The sequence below is a fragment of the Halichoeres trimaculatus genome, unplaced genomic scaffold, assembly GCF_033239565.1.
Source record: "Halichoeres trimaculatus isolate MK-OKI-2021-1 unplaced genomic scaffold, fHalTri1.1 fHalTri1_scaffold_19, whole genome shotgun sequence".
NCBI lineage: Eukaryota > Metazoa > Chordata > Actinopteri > Labriformes > Labridae > Halichoeres > Halichoeres trimaculatus.
The window spans coordinates 14544312-14559672 of NW_027437197.1; the positions used below are offsets into that span (position 1 = coordinate 14544312).

Genomic DNA, 15361 nt, shown 5'->3' on the forward strand with positions numbered 1-15361 from the left:
AGAGGAGGAACAGTAAATAAGCTTACAAAGTCTGTTTAACCATCAAGACACGCCATAAACAGCTGATGTAGTCTCAAAAAGCTGCATGGTGGTGCAGTGGTTGGCACCAAAGAGGTGCAAACACTGATCTGATGATCCTTAATCCTAGAGGACCCTAAAAGTCACTTTTGCCAAACACTGACATGAGAAGAAGTGTGAACTCCACAGCCAGCATGCCTCCACACAGACATGAAAACAGGTGAAAGTTTGACACTGTTTGTCTATGTAAATGGGACAAACAGTCTGTTAAGACAAATTGACTTAAGTGAGACACCTCAGTTCGACAGTTTTTAAGGGATCACTCTCGTTCAGAAAGTCTTCAAGTTCAAGTAAAGAGATCTCACAGCTGAACAACAAACCTGAAAGAGAAATGCTAAACATCTGCAGCAGACGTCTGGTAAGCAAGAAACTTTACTAAAGGGTAGGGTTAGGGTAAGTGAGTGTTTAAGTCTTATTTTAGGTAAAAAAAAAAAGTTATTCGATTCAAAGAAACTCTGAAGAAAGTCAAAAATGCTAATTTTCAAGCTATCTAGGCGTCATTTAAATATTTAACATCTTGAAATAAGACATTTTCTGAAGACTTGTCAGGCAAGCGTTGCTCATGTTTGGTCTAATTAGACATCTTTTGTCTGAAATAAGAGAAACACTTGCTTAGATTTCAGCTTCTTAGCGCAAGATATAAAAAGCTGTTTTAGTCATTCTTTACTGTAAAGACAGAGCTTTTAGACTAATAAGAAGAAGAATAAAGGGGTAAACTTGTTGAGCAGTTTTAAAAACAAGCTCAAAACGAGGGCTGAAATTTAAAAAAAAAAAAAAAAAAAAAAGAAAAAAAATAACATGCTTAAAACAAGGAAAAAGTTAAAGGAAAGAACATCATCACAAAGATTTTAGCAATGTGGAGTCTTGAAGGTCACTCATTAAATACATATGTTTCCCACCAGGTGAAAGCGGGGCTGCTGACACCCCGTCAATTGCTCCGACCCGCCGCTCTGCACTCTTGCAAAAACATGAGTCAGAAGCAGAATCTGCCCAAACTGCCCGTCCCCCCTCTGAAGCAGACTTGCGGGCGGTACGTGGACCTCCTGCAGCTCGTGCTGGAGCCCGATGAGCTGCGCAGGTGCAAACAGATGGTGGAGGAGTTTCAGAAACCAGGAGGAGTGGGAGAGAGGCTGCAAAAGGGTCTGGAGATGAGAGCGGAGAAGATGGACAACTGGGTGAGTGTGAAAGAGGCATGGTTCTGATACTCCGCGTTTTAACATGGGCCTCTATGAGGACCTGCTCACTGCAGGGGGCAGTAGACACTCTGAGAACTGTGGGTTTCAGCTTCTTTTGACTGATGACTTTTGAAAACTGAGTACATGTGCATGTGTGCGTGTTGACAGCTAACGGATGATTATGTGAAGTACGAGTACCTGAGCAAACGGAAGCCTCTACCAATTTTTTCGAACGTCTCTGGGGTCTGTCCTAAGAGAAACGTCACAGATAAAAAGAGCCAAATCAGGTAAACACACACACGCACACACGCACACACACACACACACACACACACACACACACACACACACACACAAACTCACTTGTCTTATAAATAACTTTGTCGTCGTTTATCGTTGGAACAGAACTTATACAGGTTTTAAAAACTAACAAAAAATAATTGAATAATACTTTCTGTGTTAAGGGTTGCTGCTGGTTTAATCCAGGCTGTGTTGGACTTTAAGGTCATTCTGGAAACGTAAGTTCAAATCTTTCTCCTTAAATATATATATATATATATATATATATATATATATATATATATATATATATATATATATATATATATATATATATGTATATATATATATATATATATATATATATATATATATATATATATATATATATATATATATATATATATATATATATATATATATATATATATATATATGCTGTAGTATTCCCTGTTTTAATTTGAAATTTGAGACTTGAAAATCTGGATTTTCATTGGTTGTTTTACAGTGACACACTTCCTGTAGATTACGTCCAAGGGATACCACTATGTATGTCGCAGCATGAGCAGCTCTACTCCTCCTGCAGAATCCCCCACCCAGAGATTGATTCTTTGGCTTTTTATGCTAAAACTTCAAACCCCCCTAAACACATCAGCGTGGTTCGCAACAACCAGGTAAGACACACTTTTCTCCTTCAAGTGGAGGGACCCTTATCGTCATTATTTATTATTTTTAGAATTTTATTTTATTTAACCTTTATCCAACTAGTCGCCTGTTAATCAGAGGGCCCGTTGGTCAGTAAAATCAGAACGCCTGTTAGTTAGAGGGCCCCTGAATCAGTCAATTCAGAAGGTATGTTGGTCAGAAGGCTCGATAGAGAATCAGGATGCCCATAAGGTCAGAAGGCATGTTGGTCAGAAAATCAGAAGGCCCTTTAGTCACAGGTCTTCTGAGAATATGGAAGATCCCCTTTCAGAGAATTTCAAAGGCCCTGTAAGATTTCACACTTCTCATGTGTGTGTGTGTGTGTGTGTGTGTGTGTGTGTGTGTGTGCATGTGTGGTTCCAGTTCTTTGTGATGGATGTGTACCACAGTGATGGGACTCAGCTGAGCATGGACGAGCTCTGCGTTCAGTTGGAGAGAATTTACGACTCATCGACGCAGATCGACCCTAACCCCATCGGCATCCTAACAACTCAACGCCGAGACGTCTGGGGCAGAGTTCATGAGGACCTCATCAAGGGTGAGGAATAAAGACCACCCGCAACATGACGTGAAATTCAATGTCAAACAGTGGGATGATAAACTCGTTGTGTTTTCAGATGAAACTAACAAACAGTCAGTGCACTCCATCCAGAGCAGCATCTACCTGGTCTGCTTAGACGGGCCAATGCCCCCTATTACCAACGAGGATCCTCACATGAGTGAGATTCATCAGCTGCTGTTTGGGGGAGGAAGCAGTGGAAACAGCGCCAATCGCTGGTTTGACAAAGGAATGCAGGTCAATACCGCACTCTTAGTCTCCAACACATGAAAAAAGCTGTAACTATGTGCTTGTACAAGTAGACAGAGAAAGCAGTGAACACACACTTTGCCCTTAAAATGCTGAGTTTCAGTGATGATGACTGAAGTTTTAGATGTTGACTTTTTACAACAGTTTATCATCGGAGAAGATGGGACGTGTGGAGGTCACAGCCTTCATACTGTAGCTGATGGAATCATCTCTTTGGACATTTTAGATTACATCAATATAAACATGTAAGTAAACCAAAGCTGAAGCGTTTGTTGGTATCGGTTATTTGTTCTTCCTTTAATTTGAGGTTTTCTTTGGTTTGTAGGAGCAAAGAGAGGCCGCAGATCACAAAGCCATTGGTAGATTTACCAACTCCCCAGAAACTTCAGTTCAACCTCACACCTGAGATCAAGAAAGACATCGATGAGGCCAAGCAGCACATGGACATGTGAGCAAATCTGCGCTGATGTTTCTTTGAGCAAAGTGAGACTAAGTTTTGCCAGATAAAGAAAGGTCTAACCGCAGTCCTTGTTTCATCTTTTCAGGCTCACCAAAAGTCTCGATATAAAGAGGAAAATCTTTGGACAGTTTGGGAAAAACACCCTGAAGTCTTTAAAAATAAGTCCTGACGCTTTCGTGCAGATGGCGATGCAGCTGGCATACTACAGGTAAGACTTTGAGGAAGAACAAGATGACAGGTGTCTGCATTTAAATTTAAAACCCTAGGCTTGGTTCCGGCTTAGCACTGGTGTCCTTGGTCAACCCCTTCATACCAAACACATGGAGTAATGGCAGAAATTTCTCTCCTCCTCCTCAGGATGCACAAGTGTGTCGCTCTCACACTGGAGCCCATCACTCTGAGACTCTTTAAACGGGGACGTTTAGGGTTTGTCAACTCTTCCTCCAGTGCTTCTGCAGCCTTCATCAAAGCCTTTGATGACCCTGAAACTCCGGTCAGATGGAAGCAACCAATCTTAGTTTTGATTTAAAACAGTTTTTATAACACTTCTTATCAGAGTTATATCATGTGATGTAATGTCTCTCCTTCCTGCTGTTTTAACAGAATGCTGAGAAAATTAATCTGCTGGAGAAAGCTATAAAAGCTCACAGATGGACCATTGGGATGGTGAGTGACGATGATAGCAGCACTGCAGCTTTTCAACCTGTTACATATTCAAATGTTATAGAAATCCCTGAATCTCTCTTCAAACTGATCAAAAAGGCTGGTTCTAAAAGTAGTGTGAGATATTTGTGAAATTTCATAAGATTTTCACAAGATTTGCTGAAGTGATGAGGTCATCTCATAAGGGGCTCCTTACTTGTTAATGACACATTGAGGGGAAATGCCTCAAACACCAAGGTCTGCCCATAGCCCCACTTCCTGAGTGCTGGCCAATCAGAGGGAAGGAGGAGCCTTAAAGAGACAGTAGCTGAATCAGTGTTTAATTCATAGGGGTATTGGTGCTTCTTTCCTTCTACCTGTCTTTCAGGGGGTCCGTGGGCAGGCTATAGATGGACACCTGTTTGGTCTGTGGATGCAGGCTGATGAGGAAAATATCCCAACCCCTGAAATCTTCACAGACATTTCCTTCGATAAAGCCTTCACACAATTCCAACTCTTAACCAGCCAGGTAAGAAATAACATGTTTAATTTCCTCTGCGCCCCTCCATATTCACACAAACCAACAAATTACTCACTGGTGACCTTTGTTGCACCCCATCTTGACTTCCATCTTTGTGGTCATCTGCATTTTTTTTTTCTGTTTTGCAAAACGACCACAAAGATGGAGTTTGAATTTTACAACATCTCCATGCATCAGAAAGGAAAGCACAGAGATCATCCTTTCATAAACTGAAACCATAACACCTGCAGTTTCCTGAGGTCTAATCTTTTTTTCTTGTTCACAAGGCGACGGCAAGGACTGGAATTATCCCGTGTTTCGGGCCTGAAGAACCAGGAAAGTACAGCATCTCTTATGGCGTTATGGATGATCACATTGAGTTTATCGTGTACTTCTTTGATTACTCTGAGGCCGGCAGAGAAAAGTCTTCAGGAGAGATGCTGCGTGCTGTGGAGGAAGCAGTGTTGGACATGAAAGCAGTGTTGGAACAAACTCGGACAGCCAAAGCCAAACTGGGACTCTGATCCAGAAATGTCCTTTCTGAGAGTCAGGTTTTCGGACTTAAACAAGCAGTGGTCCTTTTAGTCAGTTATTGCACTGTTAACTGTGATTATTGGGGTTATTGTTATCAGCTTATTCCTGTAACCAGTCAGCTACTTTGAGATTAAAAGTTTGATTCATGTGTCAAAAGATTATCGTCCTAGCTTAAGGGGTTTTTTGAGTCGAAGCTGAGAATCTGAGCTGTGTTTATGCACTATTATAAATAAATAAATAAATAATTGCTTTAAGAGGTGTTGTGTCATTATGTTAGGTCAAAAATAAATCTACACACACATCCCACACACATTTGTTAATGTTTAAGCTGTGTGTATCTCATATAATGTTAATTTATGGTGTAATTCAGGGGTACTACAGCTGTGTCCCATTTAGCTTGCTCAAGTGGTACAAGAACCTTTTGAGTGGGACATTAAAGAATTCTTAAGAAATGAGACTAAGACCGACAAAATAGAAGTGGTCCATAATCTGCACATTGGCACCACCTGGTGGATTAGATGGTGTTTCTCCCTCCTTGGTGTCCTGTGACTTTGACGTGTAGGGTTTTGTTTACCCCATCCCTTAGGTTTTTCAGGTCACGCTGGTGAGACATGATCATGAAGAGGAGTCCATTAGTCGTTGCTGATAAGATGTCATTTGTATATTTTAAATCAAAATTAAAGAAGTCATGTAATTATTTTGAATTTTAATTATTTTTTTATTTGATCATTTTCCTTGTATTTATTTATTTATTATTTAAAAAAGAACATTTGTTTCATAATGCTTCCAGCTAAAATACGTCAATGCTACGTTTTTTTCTTTTTCAAAGGGTTTTTTATTCTTACACTAATTAATGTTTCACATTTCTTTTATTTTTCATTTTATTTTTTGTTGAATTTATTTCTACTCATGGAGCCTTATCAGCATTTGTCCTGCAGGGACTACAGATGAAAACTAGCCTTTTAAGCAAGGACAGTACAATTAATGGATGGTGGTCTTCCCAACGTCACTTGTTTCTGAAACTGATTTTTGAAGCAAATTTGGCTGCTGTGGCCATAATGGTGTAATAGTAGATTCTAGCACTTCCACGTTGCCTCAGATTTTTGGACCAGAGGTTGCGTGCCTTTGAGCCATCTCTGGTATCTTTACAGTATTTATGGGTGACTCTTTAAATTCGGTGCACTTTGTGTCCCATAGGTTTACCTCAAAGATTGTGATATAAAATAAATCACAACATCTCAAAAAAAAAACATATATCTTTGCATTATGAAACAGAAAATTATTTCGAAAATTATGTTTTGAAAAATTTTATGAGTTGCTGAGGCGTAGAGGTCAGTCAATTGAACATGTCCCCGCTGACCAAAGTTACTTTTCATTGAATATTAAACAAATAAAAATAGTCAGTAACCACACTTTTTTTTTTGCTGATATCATAATTTGCTGTTCTACTTTAACTTAAATAAAAATATTAGTGATTGGTAGCATACTTTTTAACTATATTTCAATTATTTTATCATTAGATTGACATTGTAAAGCTCAACCTTTCAACACTGTTAGATGCATTACTATTGTTTGGCACTGGTGTCATGGAAAAATATTCAAACTTCTTGTTTTCCTCATGTCATGTAATGTGGACTTATGGCTACTTTTAAACTGTATCTGTGAACTTCTTTCACCAAACACTGTCTCATTAACATCTTTATTATGAGTTTGGATCTTTTTTACTTCTAGACAAATGGCCCTGTTAACATACATCTTCTCTAAAAAAAAAAAAGAGTGCACTTTCCAGAAATGACAGTGAAGTTGGAGCACAGAAGGTTTTACAGATAAAACTATCTGGTCCCAGAATTGAACTTCATCGACAAAGAGCAGTTGTTTCTGGAAAAATGTCACTAAGGTAATCTCAACAGGATGGTTCAAATTAGCCACTTCTAACAATATCTCTGTTTGATCTTCAGACTAACTGCCTCACTTGAGAGAAAAAAGAAAAAAGTCCCCTTGAATGAATTTTCTGATAGAGGAATCATGTAGGTGTTTTTGTTTTTCTAATATCTTTTGTTATTTCTCTGTTTTTGCTTCTAAAACCTCCATCTCCTCAGGATTTAAGAACCACTCTTTTTCCCAAAGACTTGAAAAAAACACAGGAATGAAAAGTCTTCTTTTTATTAATTTGCTCACTGAGTTCATAAAAGATAACTGGCACTTTGTTTATCTCAGCATCAGTCAGAAACATAACCATTGATTATAAAGTAGAAATGACCTGCATAGTAGTTCCCTCACAGCAGAGAGCAGTTTATATAGAATAATACTGTAAAATAGTGTTTTCATCCTGTGGTTGATGGTTGAACCAAGTCGGGACTATCACTACAGCCTCAATGTAAACTCAGAAACTACCAGCTGATGATGATATCCAAACTAAAGCTAAGCTTTTATTTAACTTTATATTACAGAGGTTTAGCTGCACAGCTTTTAAATCTAAGAAAACTAAACTATCATCTCTAACAGAGGCTGCATGACAAGTCCAGATAAGAGTGAAATTACCGATTACCGATCAAAAATAGAAATAAAAAATGTTCTAATTATTGCTGATAAACTATGAATATTGCAGTCATGCTATGTATTAAAATAGCACTAGTAAAGATAGACTTCTGGGCTCTGCAGCTACATCTGTAACAGTTTGAGACTTATCTTACTCTAAGCTAAAAGGTGCTTTTCAACCACAAGAACTAAAGGCTCCATGAGGAACTATGTGTCTATCCACCAGAGGAACTAGGGTTTAAATTTAGTCCATTCAAGAAGGCTGCATCCTGCTTAAAGATGTCAATGAGCTCGTTGTTTTAAGTCAAAACACCAAGCGATCTCTGCCAACTTAAGGCTTTAGACAGCAGTGGACAAACAGTGTTTCACAGGATGAAGCCCTCTAGACCTTTTGAAACAGTTTTGATCAGCGCAAGCTTTCCAACAACTGCTTGTCTTTGTACGAGAGTCAAAAAATCCATCTGCAGTGCAATAAAGCACCATCAAAATCAGCATTCATATTTTTTGCTGAGTAGCTAATGTCTTATTGCCCTCTACTGGTCTAGCGGTGTGTTGAAATTATGTTTATTTTTTCTCTGTATGTCACTTTCCCCATGGTGCAAACGCACCACACAATTATGTAGTTCCAGGGAATGTTTCATGAAGAGAAAGGGAAAGTTCCTGAACCTTCTGACAGAAAAGCACCTTGACCTGTAACTTAAGTTCTCTTCTTTAGGTCACTTTCTAATCCACAATCCCTTAGCAAAGCCAGCGCTAACGATCGCTCTCTACAGTTTTTTGACCTAAACAAATTCTATTAAGGCTTCAGTTTATTTTCCTGGTATTCTAAAAGTACTTCCTGTTTTTCTCAAAGTGCAAACTGAACACGGTGATTCCAGATGGCACATTAAGCTGGGATCCAGTCCAAATCATCAATCACACGAGTGCAAAAAACTAAAAGAGTAACTTGGTCAGTTCAACCAAATAATAGAAAAGTAAAGTGATATCAGGCAACTGGCAAAAAGTTTTCAAGTGAATGAAGAAGAACCGCTCATGGCACAAGAGTTTGTCTGAGCCGGTTGGGCACTGTGGCGAATAAATCCACTCTCACTGCTTTGTAGCCCGTAAGCGCCACCTCCTGATTTCAGCATGTGGTCTGGAATGACATGAGAAGTGGATATGACCTTGATGGTGAGCAGGACTGATGGAAAATCACCTCCTGAGTCCAAGTCTTGAATCTTTAGGGTTGGGGTCAGTTTTTGAAGGCTCCACAGCGGCTGGCTCGACATATGAAATCTTTGAGCAGGTTGCCATCGATTTGCCAGAAAGCAGCCGTCTGGGTGACTTCAGTTAGGTGGTTTACGCAGAATTTAAAGCAGAAGTCCTCCAGATCCTGAAGGAGGAGGAGAAAAAGGAGGAAGAGAAGGAGGAGGGAAGTACAGATTAAGACACGAAAGGAAAGTTGTCTTATTGTGAGCCTCTCTGATGTCGAGTGCATACCTCTGCGTCATATCGCACGGCAGCCGACAGCAGCGAGAAGGCGTTGTCCACCGTGATCCCTCTCTTTATGATGTGCTGACACAGACGTTTCAGGCGGTTCTCGCAGTATGACGTGGCCAGATCCAGCAGCCCTGACACAACAGAGGCACATAATCAGTATCCACACAACACACAAACACTCAGGCAGAGTCAAGCTGTGACATGTGTGTGTCTAACCAATGGCATCCTCAGGAGGCAGCTCCACATTGTCAGTGTAAAGGAACTCCAGGAAGGAGCGGTACACTGGGTACGAGAACTGATCGATCTCTATGACCTCCTTCATGTCTTCATTCCAGTGAGACTGGAACATGGACCTGAAGTGTTCACACCTGCAGGACACAAATGATTCACACTCTTTAAATTATATTCTACAGGACACTACATGATGTGACAGCTGAGGGTTCAAATCCCTTACCTGATTTTGAGAATAGCTTTGTGGACACAGATATATTTGCCGTCCACGCAGAACTTGAGGTCGGCTGTCTCGGGGTTGTCAAACTCTTTCTTCAGTGACTGAGCCACAGTCAAGAAGTCATCGTGCTCTGGAGGGACCACACACAAGCACACACAAACACACACACACACACACTCTGGCATTAGCAAGATAAGAAACTCTAACAGATATCTGAATTAACTGAATCTAAAACAGACAATTTCTCAGATGACTTGTTGATTGATTTTTAACCTGACACGAGCACGTTGTGTCCTTTTATTTCTACATCATCCTTGTACCTTGTCTTACCCATGGAAAGAAGCCTCCACATCACTGAGGGTGTAGCAAAGCACGCAAAGACGTCGTCCGTGCAGGTGAAGTGTGTGAGGTGGGGCAGGACGATGGACTGACCCCTGCACTGGCCCCACATGTACACCTGCCCACTCTGAGTCTTAGCCGCTGATGTGTGTGTGGAGTGACAAGCTGCGACCTCAACAATCCTGAAAGAGGTAGAAGAAGAGGAGAGGAGTAAGCAGAGAGTTCAATAGCTCAAGAGTTCAATAGTCAGTGGTAATGATCTCTTTTTGGTGTTTCTTGCCTCTCTTTCTCTGCCATGATCTGAATCGGGCTCAGCTGGTTGCTCTTGTTGCCAGTGCCCAGCTGTCCGTATGTGTTGGCGCCCCAGGCATAGAGTAAACCCTCGTCGGTTAGTGCAAGTGAGTGAGCATAACCTGAGACGATCTGCGAGATGAGGACAAACAAACCAATTATTTTCATCATTTAAAGTTTATCATCCAAGTATTTCTTTACGTTAAACATCTCAAACCTGTTGCACACATAAACCGTGCAGAGCAACAATTCGACAGGGAGTGAGCTGGTTCCCATTGTTTCCAAGTCCAAGTTGTCCGTTCCCGTTGTAGCCCCAACCATACACCTGCAGCGACATGAAGACAAAACATCAGTGCAGTGCAGACCGTACATGAAGAAGTGTAAAGGTGCATTACGAGTCAAATCATCACCTCTCCGTTGTCCACAACCGCCACAGACGAGGTCTGACCGCACACGATGCTGACGGCCACTTTGTTCTGCAGGCAGCTGGATACTCTGCGAGGCGTCGGCTGGTTCGCAGTGGAGCCAGAGCCGACCTGACCACAGTTGTTGTAGCCCCACGCGTACACCTGGCAGGAAACAGGGAGAGGATATCTAAGGGTTTTTTTTTTAATTCAGTTCAACCAGATTAAAACCTTATTCAAGGGAGAATGAATAAAAATAAATGGGACAAAAATGTTCCATGTAACCCTACGCCCCAAATCCAAGCTTCTGAATCTCCTTAGAGGAACATTCCTCCATGTTTACAGCAGTGTCTTAAGGCTGACATTTTAAATGAGTTAGAAAGTGAAGGTATTCAGCGAAAAAATTAAAGTTTGTCATGGATAAAAGTGTTTGCATTACCTGTTTCACAGCTTAAAAAAAGAAAGCAGAGAAGTGTTTATGTTTCTACTCTATGAACTCATTTATTTCTTACAGACACTCACTTCTCCCGAGTCAGTCAGAGCCATGGAGTGGTGGGATCCACACGCCACTTCTGTAATCTTTTTATTAAGCAGGTTGGCTGACACAAGCACCGGAGATACTCCTTGGTTAGTTGTCCCATTCCCCAGTTGGCTGTAACCGTTATGACCCCAGGCAAACAGCTCTCCATCTGAAACACAGAACGATAAGAGTTCCTGCAGCGCTTTAAAATCCCAAAGTGAGGCGCTGGCGATGAAAGGCTTCTGAGCACTTACCCTCTGTGGCCAGCAGGACGTGAGGCCCGCTGCCGTAGCTCAGGCTGACCACCTTCCTCCCACTCAGGAAGTCCAGCTTTTTGGGGACAACGGTGCTCAGGCTGTCCCCTGTTCCCAGACAGTTACTGCAGTTCAGACCAAACACGTAGACCTGGGAAAGAGAGAAGAGAGACAGAGGGAGGAGAGAGGGAGGACGATGTGGATCAGCAGGTAAAAGGTCACATTTCAGACAAAAACATCAACACAGGATGAAGCTGATAAGTCCTCATGTGACACCAACTGATCCTGCTTTCACTTGAAACAGTTACAGAGAACAAAACGAACAATAACATTCAAGAGCTTTAAATTCAACATATAAGAAAGCCATTAAATAACATCTTAATAATTCTCCAGTTAACAGGGTCACCCTCTAATTAAAACATCTGTCTGACATTATCTAAAAAAACGCCAGCAGTTTTCCTATCAGCATGTTGAACCTAACCTCGTCGTCGTTGGTGATGTAGATGGCCTCATTCGCTGACGATCCAAACACACATGCTTTTCGTATATTGGAGAGCTCCTGAGGCCCCATGAGGCTGAAAATGGGCCATTTTGTGACATCCACCATGATGAGCTGCTTGTGAGTGAGCGGCTAAGGCACCAGGGTGGAGGGATGAGCCTCAGTTCAAAGGCAGGGCAGGGGACAGGGGCAGGGGATGGTGGGTAAGGGACTCTGCTGGAGCTGCTGTCACTGTTGGGGTAAGATGGGGAAATAAACGAAATAGTTCAACACATTTACAACCAATTCAGACAAGAATTATAAAAATTAAACAATAAATTGTGTTTGATCATCTACAGTACAACCCAGAAAGAAACAAAAAGCTTATTACAAATACATTTATGTACAGATTTATTAGAAATGATGTTAATCCCAAGCATGACTTCTCTAAGAAGATTACAGAAAAGTTGGGTAATGTGGAGTAAAAGTGGCTCAAACAAATCCGGGCTGGTATGTACAAAGCTCCTTGGAGCAAAACTGTGTCATACCTGGAGAAGTAATGCCACCAATTATAAAATATTTGTGCCATGCATAAACGTTTTTGCTCTCTAGCAGACTCGGGACTTAATCCTGTATGGACTCTAGAGAAGAATCTCTCGTGTTCTCTGAAAAACAGCACTTTCAGCTACCTTCTGCCCACACAGCCAAAAGATCCAAAACCTGGTTCAATGATGTTGGTATACACCCATGCTGGATTGGCCAGAAAGCTCTTCTGACCTGAACGCCAGAGAGAAGTAGTTGATGCAAAAATAGCCTGAGTGACTACCAATGAACATACTCATTTAAATTTCTAATTTTACATGGTACTGAATATGTGTTTTTCATTAACCATGAGCCATTATCATCACAATTAGAGGGATTTATTTTGTTTAATTAATGAGTTTCACATTTTAAAATGAAATAAAATAAACACTTCCATTATATTCTTATTTATTGAGATGTTGCTGAGGGTTGTGTTTGTATTCCTTCCAAATTACAAGTAAAATATATATATATATATATATTTGGGAGTTTTGTGCATTAGGAGTTAAATGATTAATTTGTTTATGTCTTCCAGTATTTATATCCTGTTGAGGTCTTGGTGGTGTGTTTTCTATCTTGTTCTGTCATCACTCCTTGTAGACTGTAAGTCAGCTGTGGGGGGGATGATTTGTTTAATTCCTGCAGACCTGTTTTTGGTGAAAACAGCTTTGGACTTTCTCAGTAAAGAGACGTAATGTGTTGAAAATCTAGGTCACAGAGGCTTTAAGTGTTGTAACAACGTTGCTAAACCAACAAAGACACATATCAGCTCCTACACCTGCGTTATCTCAAACTCACAGCACACACTGATAACATTGACTGTGGGATAAAAACACCCAGCTGGCTGTCTAATGTCTTTGTCTGAAACGCATTATTCAGCAAACTGTCACAACAGAATAAAGCGAGCGGAGCTGCTGCTAGACTAATCTGAGCGAGCATGCAGTTAGCATATTAGCCCGGAAGGAGGCAACTTCCGAAGCAACGTCAACAATTCCCGCCAACTCACGTGCTAGGAAAACTCCTCTCCGGTGCCGTTGACGGGTCCAGGTAACCATGACACGCGAGTCCGGTGTCAGGGTGCTTTGTTTTCACTTTCCGCTCCGGCTAACGCAGCCTGCTGATCTGACGCTTTGTTTACGGAAATGAGGCGGAGTAATGGAGTCACGTGATCAGATGTAGCCCAACTATTGACTTCTTATTGGAGGCTGGAAAAAAATATATTGGCGCGTTTCCGCCACCTACTGGTACGGAGTGTAGATAAGAAAATCTAAGGTGTCCGACTCTTCAAATAAATATAGATAGATATAAACAAATAAACGAATAAATAGCAAACAAACAGTAATGAATAAAATCCAAAACTACCTAAATAAAATATTTGTATAACAATAAACTAGATTATCTCAATGAGCTTACACTGTCTGAGTTACTGAAACAAAAATTTAGCTCTGCTGTATTATTTCTATAACACCCAAGCGAGCTTTCAGTCCTTTCAGGTTTTCTCAGACAGGAGTTGATGCAGAGAGCAACTGTATGTGTGAATCACAACACTTGCAAGCACGGAGGATCCAACGGCTAAACAGCAAGTTTATTTTGGTTAGGATCAGAAACACAGATCATGTCCTGAGGGTGAGATGAGGGGAGATGAGATCAGAAATCCCCTTGACTGAAATATGGCGATGATGAATGGATGGTAGTGTTGCAGGGGGAGAGGAGGGCAGGTAATGATTAGGAGAGGAATGGTGTGTTACAATGTTCAGTGAATAAAATCGGAGAGGAGCAGTTACACTCTCAACAGCAGAGAGCAGCAGTGACCAAACCCCAACAACAGGGAGAGCACATTTAATCCTGAAGCCACATCTCCTGTTTCTAAATCCTCCAGTGTTAAAGAATCTTTACTTTGTTCAATAGTTTTAGTTGAAATGAAAAACAAAAGGCACAATGATTTTCAACTCATTCTTGTCTTTAATATGCACAAGAGTTGAAAGCATCAATGAGCCACCTTAAAGAGAGGAATTCAATCTAAAATTTATAAAAAGATATAAACAATCAGAGGCCAAAACGCTGTCTGTTGCTTTTCTCCTATTATTTTTATTTAAAACAACTTTTCATTAGCAAGTAAAAATCTTGCAACAAACATAAGCTTGTATCCAATGCAGATACAAGGCAACGAAATTGTAAATCTTTAAAGTGGCTCGGTCTAGTCTGCTAGTTCATGACTGTACACCCTCTCTATAGTTTTGTTCAGTAATAAACAGCTAGTCCCAAAAACAAACCTGGGCAGCTCAAACAACCCTACCCAACATGTAGAACCCCCGAGTGTGACCCCCCCATTCCAACCCCACCCCCACCCGTTGCCGCTCTGACCCCCTCTCAGTAGTTAGCAGCCAACCAGAGGATCATAAAGTCTTCGCAACCAGGGCTGGGGTCAGGTTCAGGGATTTTTTTTGATGCCCTGAACCGGCGCCCACACCCACTGGGACATGGGACGGCACATTTCGAAACAGCCTGTCACCACCACGAAGAGCAAAGAGAGAGAGAGAAAACAGCCGCTTCCAAATCATCTGCATGTCATCACAATACATATGCACGTCAAAAATAAAAACAATGAAACAAAGAAATATTGCTTCATAAAGGAAAAAAAAAACTCCCCAGCCATCTGTGACAGTAAGGTTAATCGTCCATCCAATGACTGTCAGCTGCAGCAGCTTTGTACAGGCTTTATGTAAATATATTCATATATTCATTAGACGGCAAAGGAGAGATACACATCACATTGTTTTTTACAACTATTCAAATCGAGTGATGACATGTGACCTCTTCATCA

The 15361-nt window shown here is 40.9% G+C and overlaps 2 protein-coding genes across 2 annotated transcripts; one reads left to right on the forward strand and one right to left on the reverse strand.

Annotated features, from left to right (window-relative positions):
• The first annotated feature begins 1046 nt into the window (after nucleotides 1-1046).
• On the forward strand, nucleotides 1047-5544 carry LOC141808551 (carnitine O-acetyltransferase-like). Its single transcript, XM_074695201.1, has 13 exons — nucleotides 1047-1253; nucleotides 1422-1540; nucleotides 1718-1771; nucleotides 2041-2206; nucleotides 2601-2775; nucleotides 2855-3033; nucleotides 3190-3290; nucleotides 3371-3493; nucleotides 3591-3713; nucleotides 3863-3998; nucleotides 4109-4171; nucleotides 4536-4676; nucleotides 4955-5544. Exons 1-13 carry the CDS (start codon nucleotides 1047-1049, stop codon nucleotides 5189-5191), a joined length of 1824 nt encoding a protein of 607 aa, XP_074551302.1. The 3' UTR covers nucleotides 5192-5544.
• Nucleotides 5545-6922: 1378 nt separating this feature from the next.
• On the reverse strand, nucleotides 6923-13708 carry LOC141808780 (RCC1 and BTB domain-containing protein 1-like). Its single transcript, XM_074695490.1, has 12 exons — nucleotides 13544-13708; nucleotides 11959-12207; nucleotides 11478-11628; nucleotides 11226-11392; nucleotides 10710-10868; nucleotides 10517-10624; nucleotides 10289-10431; nucleotides 10000-10190; nucleotides 9673-9799; nucleotides 9435-9586; nucleotides 9219-9349; nucleotides 6923-9111 (listed from the first exon to the last, which is right to left on the reverse strand). Exons 2-12 carry the CDS (start codon nucleotides 12082-12084, stop codon nucleotides 8971-8973), a joined length of 1596 nt encoding a protein of 531 aa, XP_074551591.1. The 5' UTR covers nucleotides 12085-12207; nucleotides 13544-13708; the 3' UTR covers nucleotides 6923-8970.
• Nucleotides 13709-15361: the final 1653 nt, after the last annotated feature.